Source organism: Cavia porcellus, unplaced genomic scaffold (assembly GCF_034190915.1).
Source record: "Cavia porcellus strain 051 isolate PalLab524CR breed Dunkin Hartley unplaced genomic scaffold, mCavPor4.1 scaffold_25, whole genome shotgun sequence".
Lineage (NCBI taxonomy): Eukaryota > Metazoa > Chordata > Mammalia > Rodentia > Caviidae > Cavia > Cavia porcellus.
In genome coordinates, this window is record NW_026947508.1 from 3,425,293 (window position 1) to 3,447,518 (window position 22,226).

Below are 22,226 nucleotides of genomic sequence, written 5' to 3' on the forward strand. Positions count from 1 at the left end.
CGAGTCCCCCAGTCTGGGACACTGGCCCTGGGTGACTGGAATCTTGAGGTCTAGGTCCACAGCGCTGATGCACCAGGCGGTCCCTCCTGACTCCTTCGCTCTCCCCCTCTTCCCTGGCCCAGAGGGGGCAGCACTTGGGTCTGGAGTGGCCCTGGTTGGGACCTGCGCCTGTTGGCAGCCATGGTCTTCGAAGTTTCCACACCCACAATATCCCTTATCTCCACCCAAAACCCCCTCCAGGAGCCTCCTCGGAGTCCCTTTCCACAGCTGCCCCTCCAGCCTGGACACATCACTTCCTACTCCCCCCCGCCCCCCCGATTTCGCGTTCTGACCACACTTGTCCCCTCTGGAATCGCCATTATTGCTGCTGGCATGCGTCCCCAGATCAGCCCCGAGTGGCCACGGGGCAGATGATCCAAGTCGTCTGGACCCCGGACGACGCTCAAATTCCAGCCCAGCTTTGCTTAGGTTTTTCGTGGGGTAGATTAGGAGAGCGGACCCTGGTGGCCCGGGTTTCAGCGGCCGGACTGGGGGAGTGTCCGGCCGGGGCGGGGCTGGGCGCGAGGGCGGCGCGCGGGGCTGGGCGGGCCCAGGCTTAAGCGGGGCGTGCGGGGTCCCCGCCCCAGAGCACGGAGGAGGCGGAGCGGAGCGCGAGGCCGCGGGAGTGGGGCCGGGCTGCACCCGCTCCGCCTCCGGAGAGCTAAGGAGCAAAGCCCCGACGGCCCAGGGCTCCGAGGGCTCCCAGCATGGCGCCCCGGGAGACGCAGTGAGGCTGAGCAGCGGGGGCGGCGCCGCGGGCGGCACCATGGCCCTGGAGCGAGCGCTGCAGGCGGCGCGGCAGGGTGAGCTGGAAGCGCTGAGGTCCCTGCACGCCACTGGCCTGCTGGAGCCCACGCTACGCGACCCGCTGGACGCGCTGCCCGTGCACCACGCGGCCCGCGCCGGTAAGCTGCAGTGTCTACGTTTCCTAGTGGAGGACGTGGAGATGCCCGCCTCGTCCCGCGCGCGCAACGGGGCCACACCGGCCCACGACGCCGCTGCCACCGGCCACCTCGCCTGCCTGCAGTGGCTGTTGTCGCAGGGCGGCTGCAAAGTGCAGGTGGGTCCACGCCACTCTCGGGCGTCCTGGGGCTCCCTCCCCGGGAGAACTTGGTAGCTCCGGAGTGGTGGGTGGGATGTTCTCCAGGACTTTGGATAGGGTGGGCTCCTTGGATTGTGCGGGCAGATGCCTGGCATCCCCTGGACACTCCTGGAAGGGCGCCTGGGTGGCATGGGAGAAGCCAATGGGTTGGTATTTCCTGGGAAGAGCGAGCCCCATCCTGAGTCCTGGGGGTGGGGGCAGATTGAAGGCCCTTATATCAGGTGTGGAGTGAGAGTGGGGAAAAATCACAGTCCAGCCTGGGCAGTGCTGCACAGGCCTAAGCCAGGTGTGGGCTATGGCCAGGGGACCTAGGTGAACCCCAGAACACCAGCACCTTTAGGTCACCCAGCTCTCAGTCACTTATTACCCCAGCCTGAGCCTTCCAGCCGCCAGATACCAACAGGTCACTCAGGAGGGACCTCCTAGGGAAGTCCCAGCCAGTGAGGAGGCAGCCAGGTGACCGGAAGCACAGGAGACAAGAAGTGCCCTCAGGGACACTGAGCTCAGGAACTAGCAGGACCCTGCTCGAGGTCGGACGGGCGGAGGGCACAGGACTGATTTTGGGGTTCAGAGGCACAGTGGCAACTGAAGATGCAGGCGCAGGAATCAGGCAGCTTAGCTGGCCTGCCACTCCCTACAGATGGCCCAAGCTCCCCATGCCGCCTACCCTCAGAGTGCAGGCCTCCCTTCCTGTCCTTCTGGGGAGCCCGTCCCTTATCTCCTGGGCCACCCTGTTACTGGGGATGCTGGGCACACGGCCCAGGCCTCCTCTTGAGATGCATGACTCCCCGACGCCTCTAGCCAGCCCTGGCTGGCTGCCTTCTCTCCTCCCTAAACCTGGTGTCCAGCCCTGGACAGAACCCTCCCTCCCGCAGCGGAGGTGGAAGGAACAAGTGGCCTTGTGCCCAGCTTATCAAGTCCCCTGCCCTTCAGCAGGTCTGGGTACTAGAGCTGGAAGAGGGGGGGTGACCTGGATCCCAGGTCCTGCCCGCCCCGTGAGATAAGCAGCTTAGGGTGTAGGGCACAGCACGTGTGGCTCCCAAGGTCCACATAGCCGGGGAGCCTGAGGAACTGGCCTGTGACGCCCGTATAGGGCCACCACTACCCGGAAGTCCTGAGCCATCAGGACCCCTTGGAACCTCAGACCCCAAAGCCCACAGCCAGGGGAGGAGGAGGCCTTTCTCAAGAGCCAAGGCCCAGGGGCTTGGATCACCTCTGACCAGCTTCATCCTCTGGGCTCAGGGGACAGACTGGACCAGGCTCTGGTCCTCCTCAACTCCCTTCTTTCCTTCCTTCCTTCCTTCCTTTCTTTTTCTGTGAGTCAGTGTCTCACTATGTAGCCCAGGCTGGCCTCGAACTCTTGGTGATTCTCCTGCCTCAGCCCTCCAAGTGCTAGGAGTACAGTCATGCACGTCTGTGCTGGGCTGTCCTTGGGAAGCAGAAAGAGGCTCAGGGCCTCCCTCAGCTTCCTGGGCTTTTCGTTCCCTGCCCAGTCCTCCTGGCCTCCTTACTGGACTGGCTAGCCAGTTGTCCCCACCCCCACACCGGTTAATGACTTCCCACCTGTGCCCGTGGCTCCAGCCTCCCACCCCCATGTCCTCCTCTTGCTGGAGCCCTAGAGGCCTCCTTTTGGCTGAAGCCATGTTCCTTGGCATCCCTGCCAATCCCTGCTGCCCTGGTCACATCTGTCCCCATGGTGCCCTGTCCAGTGAGCAGGAGCAGGGAGGCCTCCCTTTTCTCATCTTAGTAGACTGTGTCCCCCTCTCACTGTGGCCCCAAACTCTGCCCCCGACCCTGCCCACCTCCCTGCAATCCTGCAACCTTGGTGCCAGAATGGTGCCCACTTTCCCAAATGCACCTGCCTCAGAGGCTGGCCCTCTGGGTTCCCTGCTTCTCCTCCTGGGGGCGGGCCACAGCCTCTCCCCAGCAGATGCAAGGTGGGGTGCAGAGGATAAATTCAGATTCCTGGGTGCAGCAGGAGTCTCACCCAGCCCTTCCCAGGAGCCAACACAGTGGCCGGGTACCCCAGGCCTTGCCCACCCATGCCCACAAGCCTCCTCCACAGGGCAAGAATACAGCCTGTTCCCATGGTCAGCGGGCAGAGGAGTCCAGAGAGGGTACCTTCCCACCCTCAGGCTGGGCTGTCCGAGGCACAGCAGGGCAGACGCTTCTGTTCCCTGTGACACTCGGATGAGCCCGGAGAAGAAGCAGCAAAGACTGGACACGGGGCCCTCATGCTGATCCAAGCCAGATTCAAAGCCCCCAGGATCCGATCAGCCCCAAACCAGGCTGCCTGAGGCGTGGCCATACCTGTAGGGGGCTGGCAGGGCCCCTAGGCAGCAACGGGCAGGTCGAGCCCCAGGACTTTAACTAAGTTTGTGCCCACAGGATAAAGACAATTCCGGTGCCACAGTCCTGCACCTGGCTGCCCGCTTCGGTCACCCCGAGGTGGTGAACTGGCTTTTGCATCACACTGATGCAGACCCCTCCGTGGCCACGGACACAGGTGCCCTGCCGGTCCACTATGCTGCCGCCAAAGGAGACTTCCCCTCCCTGAGGCTGCTTGTTGGAGACTACCCAAAGTAAGTGCCCGCCTTGTGTGCACCAGTGTGTGTGTGGGGGGGGGGCGGCACTGGGATGGAACCCAGAGTCCTGCACACTCGAAGCAAATACCATACCGCTACGCTATTCTCCCAGGCCGGGACCGCCTTTTTCCTGCTGGTTTTTGAGACAGGGTTTTGCTATGTGGTTCAAGCTGGCCTAGAACTCTCCGGGATCCACCTGTCTCAGACTCCCAAGTGCTGGCATTACAGAGCTGTGCCACCAGGCTGGTCTCAGGGCAGTGGCATGCCAGGCTGGTCTCAGGGCAGTGGCCAAGCCAGAGCTCTGTAGTCAGGCAGGTGAGGAGGCTTTGGCAGTGGTTAGAGCTCAGGGCAAGCTGCCTCTCCAGAGTGTCCTCAGTCCAGCCTCACAGCCAGCAGCCGGGCCATCGGAGAGCAGCTTTCCCGTTTCCCACTGCCCCTGGGAAATGGAATTCCCAAACCTGCAGGGTTCCTGGGCTGAGGGCTCTCAGAGTGGGCGTCCGCATGGAAGAAAGGGGCGCCCTGCAGAGCAGGGGAACAGGGGAGTCTGAGAAGGGAGGGTCCTGAGCGGCTCCTCTCTGAGGGAGTGGGGTGCTGGTGGAACAGGGAACTGAGTGGGTCGGGCTCCGGCCAGAGATCCTTATGAGTCCAGGTGGGCGTCTGGGCCGAAAGCCACAAAGGTGGGATGGACGGGGAGAGAGCAGCTGCCAGGAAAGGGGGTCAGGCCATGGGGCACAGGTGGGGGCCCTGTGAGCCGCCGGGCCTGGCTCCTGCTGTTTTCTCTGCCCAGGGCAAGCTGGGGCCCGCTCTAGCTCCTAGATGGGGGCTTGGTGGGAGACCCCACCCCGGCAGCTACACGGATGTCACTTCTGTGCCTCAGGACAAACAGGAGGTCTGGTCAGGCTGCGTCCCAGACTGTAGAGGAGAAGCCCCAGGGACAATGAGCTGTGGGGCCTCCTGTGGGGCCTGGCAGCCACGTCCACCTGGGGTACACCTCACCCCGGGATGGGATTTTGAGGCTCTGTCCCAGCCCCTCACTTCAGGCCAAAGACCGTAAGGTCCTAAGCAGGAGGGGCACCCTGAACTCCTGGTGTCCCCACTGCACCCGACATGCTGAGGGCCAGGCTGGGGGTGCAGAGCCCAGTGGATGCACCGTGGGACCCTGCTTACCCCAGAGCTGATGTCCCTGTGGGCTGTGGCCTCCCAGGTGCCGGGTGTGGGTGGGCCCTGTGCCCAGGCCGAGGCCAGACGGCTCAGCAGGTGTGTGGCCTGCTCCCAGGAGCAGCATGACCTCAGGGAGGTGGACAGTGGCAGGGGCTTCTCCCCCTGGGTGGCAGCTGGGAGCTGGCTGATAAGGAGGTGCTTTTGTGTGGCTGCCAGGCTGCACTCAGGGAGAAGGGAGTGGCCGGGCCTGGTGTGGGGGCCAGTGTGGCTGCTTCGCATCCGGCTTGGGGTGGGGCCTGCTGTTCCCCAAGACTGTAGCTGCCAGGGCTGGGAGCTGCAGGGAAGAGGCTGAGCTGTGCTCTCATGAGCCTCTGTGCCTGCCCGCTGTGAAGCTCTGAATTATTCACCAGGGCTCAGCTCTCCCCTGGCCGGCCTGGCGGGAGGAAGGATGCCTGTACCTCCCAGTGGGAAACTTGATCCCACCCAGGGAGTCTGTGGGCGGCCATGGTCATGGCGGTGACCAGGTGCGGGCCACTGGAGGTCTGGACAGCCCCAGGAGGGCCCAGCTGGTGCCAAGGCTGTGTCTGGGGGCGTTAGCCTGGGCTGGACATTGTAGGACACCCTGCTCCTTCCCTCCTTCCAGTCTGTCCCGGTTCACTGGGCCGAATCTTCCCAGGAGCAGAGGACTGACCATAGTGACCCAGGTGCTGCCCCTCTTAGGGAGGCCCTCCCTCCAAGGCCTCTGCAGAAAGGGGTCCTTAGGCTGGGAGGTGCGGGGCAAAGGGGCAGCTAGCTGGGGCTGTCCCAGTTCCTCTGGGGGGACCCCAGACTCAGCCCTGATCTCAAGGCATGGCCTTCAGGTTGGGGACTGGAGGGGCTCTGGGCTCTTCCCCCTGGGGCCCTGGCGCTCATACAACTGAGAGGGATGGAGACTTATCATCCTTGGGGAGCCCCAGGGGCTGAGGCTCCATGGGGCGGGGCTGCTCCTTTCCAGCTAGGCATCTGCTCTGTCAGGCAGCAGGGCTCAGGCATTCTTAATCACCACCCAGGCCTCGCCCTGCGTTTGCAGAGGTCACCAGGGCAGCCAGGGCCTGCAGTCAGCGCTTGTGCTGGGACATGCTGGGGAACCCAGGGGCTGTGCTTGTCCCCAACTCCAGGGGAGATTCTGGGGAAGGGAAGGCTGAGGCAGGAAGATCACAGCTGTGTTACCTAGGGAGCTTGAGTCCAGCCTGAACTACATAACAAGACCCTGTCTCAAAAAGTACATGAAGCCTGGCATACACCTGTAATCCCAGCACTCGGGAGGCTGAGACAGGAGGATCATTGCAAGTTTGAGACCAGCCTAGGCTACAAAGTTTGCACAAGACCAGCCAGAACTGCACAGTGAGACCCCGTCTCAAAAAGCAAACAAACAAAAACAAAATCGGTCATCCTCAACATTGTCATCATCATGGTCATCATGAAATAGCCCTGCGGCTGCCTCCCGTTTCAGGTCTTCAGCCTTCTTACCGCCTTCCTCCCTCCTCCCCAGCCTCTCCTGCAGCCCAGGCTGCCCCTCCGTCCTCCCAGTCTGCTGGGGTCTTCTCTGCCTTGTCAGCAGAGCCAGACCCAGGCTGCACAAACTGTAACCCACCCTCTCGCTCACCCCTCAGCGTCAGCGGCCAGCGTGTTCGTGTTCCTTGTGCTCTGTGTTTTCCTGCTGTCCACCCCTGACTCTCCGGGACGCCTGCGTCCTGTGCTGAGTGAAGGAAGAGCCTGTGGCCCTCACAGCTCACTGCATGTGACCTTAGACAAAAATCCCCTTCCTGGCCTCCCGGTGCCTGCCTGAACCTGTCTTGCCGCAGCAGGCCGCGTCCACAGGTTCCCCTTGCTTGGGGACAGCTGGGGGCACTCACAGGGACAGACAAGGAGACAGGCTGTGCTCGCGCCCTGCTCAGCTGCACCCCTCCCTGGTCATCTGTTCCTGCCAGCCCACCGCCCCAGGGGACGGTGCTGCTGCCTTCCGGTCTCTGCCTGCTCTGCACATGGGCAGCCTCTGGGTGCATCCAGTGAAGGACTGAGACTAGGGGATGGCGACAGTTCAGGAGGGGCAGCAGCCTAAGGAAGCTCATCCCGGGGCGAGGTGGGGGGTGGTCGGCCGAGGCCTCTATGAGGAGCTGAGAGCGAGTGTTCTAAAACCTTCTGTGCAGCAATACTGACCGCTTCTCTTGCTCTAAGCCCCACTTGGGTTTTTTGTTTGTTTGTTTGTTTGTTTGTTTGTCTTTTTGAGTCAGGGTCTCACTATGCAGTTCAGGTTGGCCTTGAGCTCACTTCATAGCCCAGGCTGGTCTCGAACTAGCAGCAATCCTCCTACCTCAGCCTCCTCAGTGCTGGGTGAAAGAGTTTTCAGCGCGGTTAGAAAATAGAATATAGGAGCTGGAGGTTTAGCTCAGCAGCATAAGCGCCTGCCTTGCAAGCAGGCAGTTGTGAGTTCAATCCCCAGTACTGATAAAAAGGAAAAAGACAAAATAAAACAATATAAAGTAAATTGGCCCTTATTTTAAGAATGTGGAGAGAGAACCTTGGACCACTGAGGTCTGGCTTTCTCTCTGCTGGACTCTGGCCCTTATTTTAAGAATGTGGAGAGAGAACCTTGGACCACTGAGGTCTGGCTTTCTCTCTGCTGGACTCTTGGTGGGGGCATACATATAGCTTAGGTTTGGGGTGGAGCCTAAGGGCATTACTGATGCACAGGTAGCCCATTGGAATTTATTTCGCACCACAGGTAAATTGCTTAGGGGCAGGGAAGGTGACCTTCTGCCTCCCAGCCTCCCACCTCGGCAGCATCTCCTTTAGGGCAAAATCTTTTCATTGGGATCCTTGGGGCTCTTGGAAGATAAGCAGGAGGCCTGCAGAGCAGCCCTGGCACTGGCAGATCTGTCCTCTCTTGGAGGCGGGAGTGGCTGGCGCAGGCTGGGCTGCTAGAAACCTGGTTCTTTGACCTGAGTCGGATTCCAGAGTGGAAGGCTCACTACGTGTTCCGCGATGCAGCAAGCCTGAACAGCGAGCTGGCACGAACCTGGACAGTTCTGCGACTCCGACCCCAGGCCTCGCATGCTCCTGCTGTCCCCTCAGGCCACTTGCTTCATCCTTACAGTTTGTCCGTATCCTCTTCTCCCGAAGACGGAAAAAAGCATGCGATTTTTAGGATCACTGCCAGGGTTTCATTGCTTCTCTTGTCGAGGTTTGTCCCAGTCTGTAGCTGTTCCGCCCCATAGTCTGCAGGCTCCAAGGCAGATCGCCACCGCGGAGGGCCTGGCGGAAGGAAAGCCGCTTCTGGCTCGGTGAGCAGGCGCACAGGCAAGGAGGAGCAAAGCCCGGCCCCGCCCCCTCTGACCAGCGCCCGCCCCCTAACCCCGAGGTCCAACCACTTTCCAAAAACCGTGCCGCTGTGCACGTGAGGCTCCGGGAGACATCTAGGTATAAAGCATAACAGCCAGGAAGCCTCGGATCCCTAAGGGCGCAGGTCAGGAGTCTTTGAAGACTCCAGAGCTTGGGATCATGATGGAGGTGAAGGCTAGGGTGCTGCTTGGAGTAGAGCCCTGGCCTACGAGGCACGAGATAGGTGTTCACGCCCCAGTGTCCTAAAAAGGATCGAGTGGAGTCCTTTCCTGACGTGAGGTGTGTGGAGACACAGAGGGCTGAGGAAGCCCACCCTGTGCTCTGGTGGACACGTGGTCTGCTGTGGCTGGGCAGGGTCAGCACCAGAGCCCATGCTGGAGAGAGCTGGGAAGCAGCACTGGGTGGACAGCTGGCCTCAGACCCTGGGAGAAGACGCCCTCACCCAGAAATGTCCCTCAGAAAGGAGGAGGCAGCCCTGGGCCCACCAAGCGCCCAGCAAAGCAGCTGAGAGGCCCGGCTGCTGAGGGAAAGAGCTGAGGGGCCAGAAGAGCAGGGGCTGTGGAGGCTGTGGCCAGGCAGCAAGAGAGGACAGCCCGGGTGGTGACACGCAGCAATGGCATCCAGACTGTGGGTGACCATGGAGGCCGTCATGTGGGCCACTTACCCTGTGGGAAACTGAGGCGGGGCAGGGTAAAGCATTCTGTGTGGGCCCCCGGAAAGCAAGCTGGAGGGGATAGTGAGTGGAGGCTGGGGCGGGGCAGGGGCTTGCTCCTGCAGCTGCCGCAGTGGTCAGGACAGGAATGCGATGGGCTGGAGCTCCGGGGTGTCCCTCACAGCAGCATGCTCCTGGCAGAAGTGGTGCCTGGCAGGGACTGGACACCCCAGGCCAGCAGTGGGCACCTCATGGCTGGCCCTGTTGGGCACAGGGAAGAGAGCATCCTGGGCCCACCTCCCAAGGAGGAGCACCAGGGTACCACCTGGGGGTGGCACTCAGCCCAGAGCCAGGCTTCCTGTGGTTTGGCTATGGGCAGCAGACAGACAGACAGACACCTGGGCCACCCCCTTCCAGGGGGAGAAGAGAGAGTGTGGGCACCGTGCCCATCGATCGCAGTGCTTGGAAGGAGAACCTGGTGCATAAACAGTGCTGCTGTCAGGGTTATTCTTTTTTTTTTTTTTTTTTTTTTTTTGGTCTTTTTCGTTTTTTTCATTACCACTGTCACTCACCCATCTCCCCAGGGACAGTTCTCTTTGTGCCTTGTACTTTCCTGTATTTTTTGTCCTCCTCCCCAGGGGGGTAGGGAGGGAGCCTTCTGGCCACACCAGAGAAGGACAAGGCGGGTGGCCCCTCTTCAGTGCAGCCATTGGCAAATCCGCCCATGTCCCTGGGCTTCCCAGGCAGGAGGCTCCGACTCTCAAATAGGGGACAGACGGCTAGAGGTGGAAATGCAACAGACCAGGTGGCAGGGGACAGGGCGACCTTTCCTGAGGGCCTGGGACATGGCTGGGAATGGCCACCAGCAGATGTGGACACCACTACCCCGTTGTCCACTTCTTCCTCCCTCTGCTGTGTGTCCCTGGCTGATTGGTGGCTGCCAGACAGGTACAGAGGGCAGAGTGCAAAGCTGGTCCCTACTAATGCACTGCCTTGCCCTCCCAGAGGGAACCCCTCGGACCCTGGGATGGCCTCCTGCAGTCTCTGATCCCCAGGACCCCAACACCCGCCGTGCTTTGGTGACCAGGTGAATAATTCAGACTGCAGAGTGTCAGCCATGAAATATTCATCAGCTATCTCTACACGGCAGCAGGAGCGAGTGTGGGGGCGACGCCATCCCGGGCCAGTGTGGCTGGGCCTCCCGCCTGCCTGCCTGCTCTGCTCTGGCATGGGTGGATGGGGTGCTGAGGGGCAGCCCAGGCTTTGGCTAGGCCCAGGAGGATGGAGGGCCTGGAGAGGCGGGGACTCTGGCGGCAGGAAGCGCGCGGAGACTTAGGGCTGGGGCTGGGCCAGGTCTTCCGGAGGCAGTGAGAGGGAGGGGCATCAGATTGGAGCGATGGGGGGGTGGGAGGAGCAGCAGATGCTGGAGGGGTGGCCTGGCGGATGCGGGTGGCACCTGTGCCTGACAGGGCGCACGGACAAATGCAGGGGGCATTTGGGGTGAGGATATGAAGCGCTGCGCACCTGGGGAGACCCTGGCCCAACGGATCTCAGTTCACATCTTGAATTTAGGTTTGAAAGCTGGGCAGCTCCTGGGTCAAGGTTAGAGTGTGGCTCCCCCTCCTGGACTACTGTGGTAACTACACTCGGGCCCACTGTCGGTCAGCCTGGTGCCCAGGCCAGCTTCCGCGGTGCCTGGCAACACCCAAACCTGGCGGTTGGGGAAGCAAGGGCAAGGGACTGTGAGAACAGAAGGCTAGGTCCCAGCTGCCCCTCCCTGTCACTTCATGCCTCCTTCAGGCCGGGCCCTCGTCCCTCAGAGATGTGATTCTCATGTCATCTACCAGCTACAGACCCATAGCCACCCCTAGCCCTAGTCTTCATTGTTCGTCTGAAAAATGGGACTGGCTGTGTGATTTAAGAAAAAGCTGCATGCCGGGCGTGGTGGCTCATGCCTGTAATCCCAGCACTCGGGAGGCAGAGGCAGGAGGATCATTATGAGTTTGAGACCAGCCTGGGCTACACAGTGAGTTCAAGGCCAGCCTGAACTGTATAGGGACGCCTGTCTCAAAAACACACACACATACACAAAGCTGCAGGGTAAGGGGGCGGGGCAGGGCGTGTGACCCCACAGAGCACCTGCCCAGATGCAAAAAGCCCTGAGCTCAAATCTCAGCACTCCACCCCAAAGTAGGGCGGCCTGATAGTGACCATGGGGCAGGCCTGTAATCCTGGCTCCTCAGGAGGCTGAGGCAGGAGGACTGCAAGTTGCAGGCCAGCCTGGGCAGCTTGGGGAAACTGTGTCTCAAAACATAAAAAGGGCTGGGGGTATAGCACTGTTTAACCCCAGTACCAAAACAGAACAAACAAAACAAAAAAACCCTGTCGGTTCCGTAGCACACGAGAAGCAAGCAGCTGTGTGTATAAGGGGGTCTAGCCATGTGACTGCTAGGTTAGGGACACTGACAAAAGCCAGGATGTTCAATTAACTGAACAGCAGGTAAGTACTGTTTTAGTATAAGTACGTCCCGTGCAGAATTTGAGAGATGCTAAAACATTACTTGACGTTTAGTGGAAGTTAATGTGTCACTAGGCTTTCTAGAGTTTCTATGGTAACCCTGTCACTCTCTGGTAATCAGAGGCCCAGGCTAGGAGCACCTCTAGAGACCAAGCATGAAGCTGGCCTGGCAGGGGGCAGGACAGGGGGGCAAGACCTGCTCTGGCCAGGAAGTCAGGGAGGCCTCATGAAGGAGAGGTCCCTCCTGAGTCTTAGAGACAGAGAGACATGAGCAAGAGCACAGAGGACAGAGAGCAAGTCAGGGCCGCATGGTGACTAAGTGTGGCTGCAGAGGTAGGCGAGGCCAGGTCACAGTGTCCCAGTGGCATTGGTAAAGGGTGGGTCTGCTTACTGAGGGCAGGAAGCACTGAATCCAGCATTTTATAGGAAGGCCACTGGAGCCAGGTGTGGTTGTGCACACCTGTAATCATGGCATTCTGGGAGGCTGAGGCAGGAGGGTCTCCAAATTGTGCCCCAGCCTGAGCAGTTTGGCAAGATCTTTTCAAAACTAATAAATAAAAGGGCTGGGGATGTAGCTTAAGGTAGAGCCAGAGTCCAGAGGGAGTGGGGACAGGTGGTGACGAGGTCCCCCTCCAGACCACTCTCTTAGGGCCTGCCCCCCAGCTTGACTCAAGAAGTATAAGAGGCTCTGGAGGCAACAGCCGCCCGGAGCCCAGGTGGCCCTGGTCTTCACAGGGGAGTGGATGCCCAAACCCAGAACGGTGCCACGCCCCTGTACCTGGCGTGCCAAGAGGGCCACCTGGAGGTGATACAGTACCTGGTGCAGGAGTGCGGCGCAGACCCGCACGTGCGTGCCCACGACGGCATGACCCCGCTGCACGCAGCGGCACAGATGGGTCACAGCTCGGTCATCGCGTGGCTGGTGAGTGGGGGCGGGGCCCGAGGGCGGGGCCCAAAAGGCTCCTGGCGTCTAGCGCGGCCCTCCCCCCCAGGTGAGCTGCACGGACGTGAGCCTGTCGGAGCAGGACAAAGACGGCGCCACAGCCATGCACTTCGCGGCCAGCCGCGGTCACGCCAAAGTGCTTAGCTGGCTTCTGCTGCACGGCGGCGAGATCTCAGCTGACCTGTGGGGCGGGACCCCGCTGCACGACGCCGCGGAGAACGGCGAGCTGGAGGTCTGGAGACGGGGGCGGGGCCAGGAGGGCGAGGGCGGGGCCGTGAGCCTAGAGGCGGGGCCCAGGCGTGAGGGGCGGGGCTCGGGAGAGGCAGCAAGGCGCCGCGTGGGCTCCCTCTGCTGGCGGGGTGCTCTCAGTACATCCCGCCCGGGTCGGATATAGGCACACAGACACGCACACGTGCACGCACACATAGACAAGCACATGCACACACACAGGCCCAGCTCGATGCGTCCTTCCCATCTCACCCTGCCAACCCCACAGTGCTGCCAGATCCTGGTAGTTAATGGTGCGGAGCTGGACGTCCGTGACCGTGACGGGTACACAGCCGCCGACCTGTCGGAATTCAACGGCCATAGCCACTGCACCCGCTACCTACGCACCGTGGAGAACCTGGTACGTCCAGGAACAGCTCCAAGGCACCATCTCCTTTCATGCCCTGCCCGGGGTAATGTCTTACCCTTCCCCAAGGAACAGACTGAGGCTCAGGGTTTGAAGTCCCTGGACCCACCAGGGGGGAAGGTGACTCAGGAATTTGGAGCCACTCAGCCCAGAATCACCGCTCACTAGGGAGTAACAGGCAGCAAGGGAGGAGAGGGTGAAGGTTTCAGAAAGGAGGCCAGGGAGGACCAGAGCCACCTGGATAAGGGATGAGGCTGGGAGGTCGAGAGGCCCGAGTTCCCTAATCCACACAGATCTCCTGCCGTCCAGGGAGGTGCCACAAGAAAATCCATTCCCACATGGGTAAATTGAGGTTCTAGGAGGCCCCAGGTCACACAGTTAGTAGGTGGTGAAGCCACCAGGCCTGGCCAGGACCTCTCTCTCTTGACCCCTACCCGGTACTCACTTTCTGTGTTGGTAGTAAATCCATAACTGGGTGCCTGCATGACTCTTGGAAATTATTTTACGATGGTTGCACAACTGTGGATAGACCTACTGGGACTCTGGCTGGGGGGTGGGTGTCTCCACACTTAGGATACGGACTGAATTGGGTTAAATGCCTGCCTGCATCAGTCAGGGAGAGAGGAGGTGGGCCTCAGGCACCCTCAGAAGCACGCTGGCCACGAGAGAGACTTCCACGGGATGGCTCCTGGCCGTCTGCCGGCACACAGTGGTGAACCCTCATTCAGTGATCCATAGAATACGCAAGCCCAGGGGTCAGAGCCTGGAGATGGACTGGGGAACAGACTTCCCCCTGGAAAGGCCCCCCAGAGTGAAGGTGGCTTGGCAGGTAGTGAGCAGCCTGTCACCTGGGGCATACAAGCAGCAGCAGACACCGAAGGGCCTTCCTGCAGGTTTCTTCCACTGAGTCTGGCTTCAATGTTTGGCTGCAGGTGTGGGCCCCTGCACACCAGGGCCTGCCAGCCTTCCTGAGAGCCTGCCAGGCTGCAGCTGCTCACAGCAACAGCCCAGTGGTTGAATTCTGACAGTGTCAGGTGTTGTCTGAGTCCATCTTCACGATGGTCTGAGTTGTGCACTCCTACGGCATTTACTGCCTGTCAAGCCCTGCACTTTTTAAATCTTGTTTGGAGCAATGCATGGTGGTGCGTGCCTGTTGTCAGGAGGTTAAGGCAGGAGGATCGCTGCAAGTTGGAGGCCAGCCTACCACAAAAAGACATAACCTTTCCCATGCGTGGGGCAGATGATACATTATTCACATTTACAGGCGAAGACCCTCAAGTGGCCAAGGTCACAACACTAGCAAGTGGGATCAAGGGTATCCAAAGTCACTGTCCCAGCCTGCACAGCCTGGGATCCAGCCTCTGTTGTCCATGGCCCACTGAGATCACAGCTGGGTCCACTTGGTGCCTACTAGTGCCAGCCAAGGTGCCAGGCAAGCACCCTCATGCCACCCCTAGGTCCCCTGAGCTCTTGGTGGCTCACAGGATGGAGGCAGGACCTGGTATCCCCTCACCTGGCAGGCCTAGCATCATCAGTGTCAGCTCCAAGCCACCAAGGGTGCTGGCCCAGAAAAGGCAAACATTCCCAAGGAGTCCCTAATTACAGGGCCAATGAGCGTGGCTGTCAGCCGTTACCTGGTGCCAGGCGTGCGTCTTTGTCCCAGGGGGCCTGTGACACTTCTCATGCAGGGAGGGGGCATGGGGCAGGGAGGAGTAGTTCTGGGCAGGAGGCATCGGAGGTGGCGGGCTTGCCGGCAGCAGGGACACCATGGGCAACGTAAGCAGGGCCCCCTCCCCTGGCTCTGTCCCCTCCAGGAGCAGACAGGCACAGTGGGTGGAAGGGAGGGTAACAGACTGGGCAGGCTGAGCTGGAGCTGCCCCCCAGCTGAGCACCCCTGCCACACCCTATTCCCAGGGCCCGTCAGCAGATGGGCTGGGCTGGTGTGAGGCAGGAAGGTAAGGTAAATCGACAGGGTTTCAGCCAAGTGTCAGGAACCAGCGTTCCTGTCCCTGTTGACCCCAGCTGCAGCCCTGAGCCCCCACCTGCATGCACAGGTGCGTGGCTCCTTCTGAGGTGAGCCTGGTACATGGCACTTGTTCCCTGGGTGCAGCGTGGGCCCCTTCCCCCAAGCTGGTCTTCTCCTTCCAGAGTGGGAGGGGTCAGGGCCTGTGGTCAGGCCCTGCTGAGGGCCCGGCCTCAAATCTTAGCCTGAGGAGAACCTCGGCCCCTCTCACCATGGGGAAAGGGACTCGAGGAAGGGAGGTGGCTTCACCAGGGTCTCGGTCCAGGGTGGCCCCAGCGGGACCTTGGCTCGGTGAGCACTGGTCTGTGGGTCCAGCTGCCTTCATGTCCTCCCTGCCTTCCCCCAGAGCGTGGAGCATCGAGTGCTATCTAGGGATCCTTCCACCGAGCTGGAGGCCAAGCAGCCCGATTCGGGCATGTCCTCGCCCAATACCACCATGTCTGTCCAGCGGCCGAACTTTGACCTCAGTTCACCCACCAGCACCCTCTCCAACTACGACTCCTGCTCTTCCAGCCATTCCAGCCTCAAGGGCCAGCATGGTGAGTGGGCCGAGTGGGAAGGGCAGGGGAGGCAGACTGCAGCTACCTGCAGACTGACCAGCATGCAGCCCTGCCTGCAGCCAGCACCCTAAACACAGGAAGGGGACACGGGTGTGTGCCTGTGCTCACCACCCACCTATACGTACCCTCGTGTGTACGCTTTCCCCCAGGAAATCCATGTGCACCTTGCACATGGTTCATTGTTCTCAGCTACTCACACCTATTGGTGCACACATAGTGAGCAGAAAGGATGCTTAGATACCCACAGGCTGGTGCAGATACACATACACACCCACATTACATGCCAGCACACAACCCTGTTTCCATAGTGTAAACCCTGGAACACGCACACACTGTGTCTACAGATAAACATGCGCACATTCATCAGTGCAAAGCACCCTGTGCACAGATGTGACAGGCTCAAGCACACAAATGCACAAAGCCTCAGGCCTGTGTGTACACATGCCGGCCACACCCACCTGTCACTGCTGCTTCCCACTGCCAGGCGGGGCCCACAGAGCTGGAAGGGTGCCTTGCAATGGCTGGGTGTGGCCACACAGACTCCTAGCACCTGCCAGGAAGAACTGCCCTGCCTAGCCAGCTGGGCCTCTCCTCAAAGCACAGCCTGGAGCCCACAGCCCCTGCTTTCCCTCCGAGCCCGTGCACACCCCGTCCTTATGACAATAAACTCAGGGCTGGAGAGGAGAGAGCAGCCGGTATCGCCAGAGGCCACGGTGAGCTGCGCCAGGGAACACTGCTGAGACAGCCCTGCCTCTGCAGGTGCTTTGCAGGCTGTGGGGAGTCGGTCTCAGGGGACAGCCTCTACAAACTCCCCAGCCTGCTTCTCACCTGCCTCCCCAGAGCTTCCGGGTGCAAGGGCTACAGACATACAGAGCTACATGGACATGCTGAACCCAGAGCTGGGCCTGCCTCCAAGCAAGACGGAGAAACCTACACACCCGCCGCCGCCACCCCCCAACTTTCCCCCACCACCCCCACCCCTAGGCAGTCCGCTGCCCCCGCCCCCACCGGGCTACCCTGCTCCCCAGCCCCCCTCAGGGCTGCAGGCAGCTGACATCTACATGCAGACCAAGAGCAAGCTGCGTCATGTGGAGAGCAAGACCCTCAGGAAGGAGGTAGTGAGCCCTGACCACCTTTCCTCAGCGTTACCATTGGCCAGAGGGGGAAGATGGGTACAGGTGGGTGGCCTGGCCCTGGCTCCGAGTGCCTGGGCAGCTCCATGGGTGTAGGAGGTTGGACAAAGCTGCCCCCTGAGTGGGTAGTTGTGGTTGGAAGGCTGCAAACCCAGATGGCTGTGCCATGCCAGGAAAGGGTTGTCAGGAGTTGGTGGAATGCATGTAGGCCGACTTCCTGCGGATGTGCGCATGTCCAAAGCCCTGGACTCAAGTTGAATGGCACCAAAAGGGTTTATTCCAAGTCGCAGGCCAGGGGAGAGGGAGGAAATCAAGTAGACCCTAGCAGACCGGGCACCTGGTGGCAGACAGGGCTGAGGGCGGGGTAGCAGAGGGTGGCTCAGGCTTGGGGCTTGGATGCACATGGGTGGAGCTGTGGGTGCCCTGGGTGGAGCCAGCATGTGAGAAGGGGTCAGCCCATGGAGCACAATGAACAGAAGTGTAGGGCATTCAGCCAGTGGGCTCCTGAGGCTCTGGAGTGGCAGAGGGGATGAAGTCAGGTCACGTCAGGACAACTCTGGGAACCTAGGCGATGAGACCAGAGAGGGCGCTGGAACACTGACCCAAAGGGATAGAGTAGGGCTGTCTGAGGGGAGGGGACCAGCTGAGCCCATAGGCGGCCAGGTGTGCAGTGGTAGCGATGCCTGGAGTCCTGCTGCAGGACAGAGCCTGTAATCTTCTCCCTGGCCCAGGGCAGGCCACTGCAGGGTAGGGTGGTGAAATGTTTGTTCAGGTGACTCAGGTCACAATGCCCTCCACGGGGTACCTAGGGAGGATACTGAACCTCCACAGGGACTCCACCCATACCTGACTAGACATCAGATTCTCCTTTTATCTTTGGAGGAGGCAGAGGATGACTTCCTGGCACAGCTCAGTGCCCTAGGCAGTGGCAGGTGGCCCTGTCCACAACTAGGGAACAAGTGGCTTGGCCCGCGCCCACTCCCCACCCCTGAGCCCAGCCTTCGCCCAATCCTCGCGCCCCTGAGCAATGTGTGCGTGCAGAGCCGCAGGCTCCGGTCCTCTCTACAAAGGGCCCTTTGTGTGCCACTGCGCCCCCAGCGCGGTGCCTGGACTAGGGGAGACAGCAGGGTCGTGGCGACAGTGCCTCCTAGGCTGCAGGGGGCCGGCTGGCCCAGAAAACGAATCCAGCGTGTCACGTTTCTTGCAATGTGAGCCTGGCCAGGCGGGAGGCAGAGGGTCCGAGGCCACCAAGAGGACGCACAAGCTGTGGGGTGGGCAGGAGACAGCCTCCACGCAGTCACTCGGCCTTTGGCCTTACCACCTCATGTCCCTGTCCCCGCGCCGGGCTTAGTGGGGGCAGCAGCGATGGGGCGGGAAGCTGCGCCGTCACCCGAGCCAGCCTGGCGGGCCCTGAAACCCGAGGCTTGGGCACGGGTGTTGGTGTCGCTTTCACGGATGACGATGGTTTCCAGATGCAGGAGGGGTAGGGTAGGGTAGTGCAGGGGCGCGACCCGGAACCGGGCTGAATATGAGAGGCTGCACCACGGGCGGTCGGGTCCTTAGCCGCTGGGTGCAATGGGGGCAGGGGTGAAAGCAGGTCGGGGTGACCAGGACACGCTTAGGGAGACAGGCACGGGGGCAGGGCCGCGCCGGGGGTGGGACAGAGCCAGCGCATCCCCGACAGCGGGGGCGGGGATGGCACCAGCGGCCTTGGGTAATGCCAGGCCGCGAAGCCCATAGGCAGGGGGGCGGGCGCGCGGGCGGGGCAGAAACCCGAGCGCGAGGATCGGGTAACGGAGGTGTCGGGTCCGCGCCGCCCCCGCGCCAGGTGCACAGCGGGGGCCACCGGCACAGTCGCAGGTAGGTGCAGCCCCGGGCCTGCGCAGCGTGGGCCCCGGGTCTGCAGCGCCTAGCGGGGCTCGGGCTCTCCGTCGAGCTCCCTCCGCGCCCGGACCCCGCTGGAGACAGTTGGGAATCCGGGGGCGCGCGTGCGGGTGATCGGGCGCGGGGTGCAGCCAGGCTTTGGGGGAGCTGCCCCTTCTCCGGCTCCCCCTGGCGTCCGGACTGGGCCACTCCGCCCCCAGGCCCGCCCCTTTTGGCCTCCGTGGGGGCCTTCGGTGCCCTTGCTTGGCGCGCGCCCAGTAGCCCTCCCCGTGGGGCGGCCAAGCCTGCCCGTCCCCCGGGGCGCCCGTGACCCTAGGCCTGCCCACGCTTAGACCGTGGGGTCGAGGGGCCGGACCTGCTGCCCTGCTTGACGGCCTCTGGCTGCGACCCCAGGGAGACCGCGAGCCGGGCGGGGAGGCGCGGCGTCCTCGGGTGCCCAAGCCCACAGCCCGCTGTCCTTCCACAGCCCGCAGTCCTTCTGCAGCCCGCCTCGCACGACGGCCACCACGGGCCGCGCAGGCAGGACTCCTGCCGGAAGCCGCGCACCTCCAGCAAGCAGCCCAGCACGGGGGAGTACTACCGCCAGCTGGGCCGCCGCCCCGCAGAGCCCCCGGCCGCGCGCCCGGGCATGGCGCACAGCGAGGAGGTGCGCGCCCGCCCGCCAGCGCCCGCCGCCTCCGCCGCCGCCACCTCCTGCCCGGTTCCGGGCCCCGCCGCACGCGCCTCGCTCGCCGGCCTCTCCGCGCCCCCTCAGGCGGCCCTGCTCCCCGGGAACCACGTGCACAACGGCTGCGCCGCGGACCCCAAGGCGCCCGGGGAGCTCCCGCCGCCGCCCCCGCCGCCGCCTCTGCCCGAGGCCTTGAGCTCGCCACCGCCCGCCCCGCCTCTGCCCCTCGAGGGCACGGGCCCGGGCTGCGGGCAGCGCCGCTCGTCCTCGTCCACCGGCAGTGAGTAGGGGCGGGCGAGGGTGGGGGCGGCGCCAGCCCCGGAGGGCGAGGGAAGTGTAGACACCGCCCCCTCCCCAGCGGCGACGCCCGGTCCTTCCTCCTCCTGCCGCCCCTGCCCCAAGGAGGATTGGCCCTAACTGGGCTCTAGGAGGCTGCTGCTCCTGGCCTGTCTTTTACCATGTGGGGGGCCTCCCAGCTCTGAGGGCCCTGAGTGGCACTGGCTTTAACGGGAGCAGATAGCTGGCAGGCCATCTTTTCAACTCCTGTCCTCAGTCTGTCCTCCTCTGCCCAACTCTCTCTCTCTTGCTCTTCCAAACTCCAAAGGACTCACTCTAGTCTGATCCTGCCTGGTCCTGGGCCAGCCAGGGCCTGGCGAGGGGGTTGGGGAGTGGGGTAGGCTTTCTGTTGACTCCTCTGAATTTTTACCCCCTTTGGGGATTGAACCAGGATCTTTGCCCTGAGCTACCTCTTCAGCCTTTTTTTTTTTATTTTTGAGACAGTCTCCCTAAGTTACCTAGGCTAAACTCGAAATTGCAATCCTCCTGCCTCAGCCTCCCAGAGTGCTGGAATTAGTTGTGTGGCCACCCATGCTTGGGCATTCTTTGAGGCTCCATCCTGCCCACCAGCCCACCAAGGTGATGGTGCTCCAGCCTATCACCAGACTGGGTCTTAGGGTCCCAGAGATTGGAACAAGGTGTTTAAGCACTCTTCTGTAGCACATGGTGCACTGACTTCTGTCATGGAAAAAGTATTTTCAGGATGCATCAGAAAGAGGCACGTAACAGGTCTGTTAGGCAGAGATTTTAGGATGTACTCAAAAATGGAGTGTGGGTGCTCAGAGAAAGGGGGCTCATAAGAGTAGAAAACTGAGAACGTTAGTAACTCTTTTGAAGGGAAAAAGCCAGGCAAATGAGGCCCAGGCCTGGGAGGGCGTTAGCCTATTCCACAGGGATGAGCGTGTTTCGTGTTTTGTTTTGTCTTTTAGATTATTTAAACTTGGGGGGGGGGTTTCACCCGGCCTGCTCCTTATCTTAGGATCAGTCCTCCTGTTCCTTACTGTCTCAGTTTTGGAATTTTAGCATCCCTAAGGAATTCATGGTATGCTGGGCTGATACGGAAGGGATCTAAACTTAGCCTCAGGCTCCATCGCCTTGGGTAACTTCAGCTGCTTCTGGAAACTGCAGTATTCTTAAAAGTACCAGTTTTTAAAAATTTTTGGTTTCCTGGTTTCCTTTCTACTTCTCTTGTCTTTCTTCTATCCTGCCTTCCTCCCATCCTGGCCTGTCCTTGGCCACCTGGCACCAGGGTCCTGCTCAGCAGCCGCACCTCCAGCCCCACCTCCCTGACTCTGGCGGAACCGTGGTAGCACACCCACCCCAGCCCAGTGCAGTGCTAAGGCGGGGCCCTTGCAAAGGGGGCCAGCCAGGGCCAGAGGCAGCCCTGTGCAGCCCTCGGGGTCCTGGACAGACCACCCTTGTGGGGCCCCAGGGCACCCGGAGCCAGGGTAACCAGGGCAGGAAGGCTCCTCCTCTCTCCCACCCCTGCTGTCCTCCCTGGCCCTCTCACTGTACCCTTCTGTCCCCGTCTCACCCTGGCCCCTTGCTCCTAACTTCACGGTCACTTCTCTCCTCTCGGTTCCTAGAAGTGAGAGTCCTGAGACACCGGAGGAGTAAGTAGCCACTGGGGCTCTGGCCGGGGCTGGAGCTGGGGAGAGGGCTGGCTGCACGCTTGCTCGCTGGGAAAACGCAGCAGAAAGGGCCAGGACTTGAGGAAAGGGCAGGCCAGGGGCCAGCAGGCGAGGGGACCTGCATGCCACCAAAGGCCCCTGCACCTGACACCTCTCCGAGTACCCCATCACAACCACGTACATGCGCGGCATTTGGGCCTGGCTGACAGCTTTGCCCAAATAATGAGCTAGCCACACACTGTCCCCTCTTTTCCTGTCTTTGTGACAGACTCTGGCATCTCCCACCTGGGCATCCAAAAGCTCTGGGCCAGTTTTCCTCCTCCCCTCTGCAGACCTGACCCCTTCCTCAGGGCTCTGAAATCAGCCCTCCCTTAGTCCCCATTCACCTCTGCCAGCCACGTCAGAAAATGCAAACTCTGCCCAGGCATTTGCATGCTGCCCACCTGGCTCTGCTTCCTGGGTGCCCTCTCTCATGTCCTTTGTAAGCGCCTCCTTCCTGGGTCCCCCAGAACTGAGCAGTGCTTGGCCATAAGTGTGCTCCCCGCTTGCAATCAGTGTGTCCGCCTATCTGTCCATGGTTGTGGGCTCAGGAAGGATCCAGCTGGGTGCTGGCACTCCAGGGTCCGAGTCTGTATGACTATAGAAGCACCAGTCAGCTCAGTCCAAAGGTCATAGGGCTGTGCTGATGCAGGGAAAGGGCCAGAGAGAGACTCCACCCTGGTGGGGCAGAGCCAGGGTTGGGACAAAGGTCAAGAGGCCGAGCTCCAGGTAGTATTTTGGAGCTGGGCAGCCAGTGGCTGGCAGATACATATGCTGGAGTTCCCAGGGCCAGCCCAAGAGCCACCATGGACTCCCAGCGGGCTCCGGGCAGGGGCTCCACACGCTGTGAGTAGGGTTATGCAGATAGGGTGGGCACTGTGGGCTGTGAGCTGGGGGTTCACCTCTAGGTGCCCTGACAACTGCCCCAGGTACCCCAG

At 61.3% G+C, this 22,226-nt stretch overlaps 1 protein-coding gene and 1 long non-coding RNA gene across 6 annotated transcripts in view; one reads left to right on the forward strand and one right to left on the reverse strand.

Moving 5' to 3' along the window:
* The first annotated feature begins 647 nt into the window (after positions 1-647).
* LOC100734165 (espin) overlaps positions 648-22,226 on the forward strand; it is a 29,273-nt gene continuing 7,694 nt past the window's right edge. Inside the window, exons 1-10 of one of the 5 annotated variants that reach the window (XR_010042891.1) lie at positions 648-842; positions 972-1,099; positions 3,530-3,723; positions 12,174-12,360; positions 12,431-12,613; positions 12,878-13,009; positions 15,385-15,577; positions 16,439-16,713; positions 19,082-19,562; positions 21,205-21,231. Coding sequence is in view for 1 of the 5 variants with exons in the window: in XM_063235406.1 (XP_063091476.1) it covers positions 806-1,099; positions 3,530-3,723; positions 12,174-12,360; positions 12,431-12,613; positions 12,878-13,009; positions 15,385-15,577; positions 16,439-16,713; positions 19,082-19,562; positions 21,205-21,231 (1,966 nt within the window). In the remaining 4 variants the exon portion in view is untranslated. Of the gene's footprint in view, positions 1,100-3,529; positions 3,724-12,173; positions 12,361-12,430; positions 12,614-12,877; positions 13,010-15,384; positions 15,578-16,438; positions 16,714-19,081; positions 19,563-21,204; positions 21,232-22,226 lie in introns of all 5 variants that reach the window. The other 4 variants (XM_063235406.1, XR_010042889.1, XR_010042890.1 and 1 more) reach the window with 4 other exon arrangements.
* Positions 16,986-22,107, reverse strand: LOC134472887 (uncharacterized). The gene is made up of 2 exons (XR_010042893.1): positions 21,693-22,107; positions 16,986-17,295 (listed from the first exon to the last, which is right to left on the reverse strand). It is a non-coding gene; the product is annotated as an uncharacterized LOC134472887 (long non-coding RNA).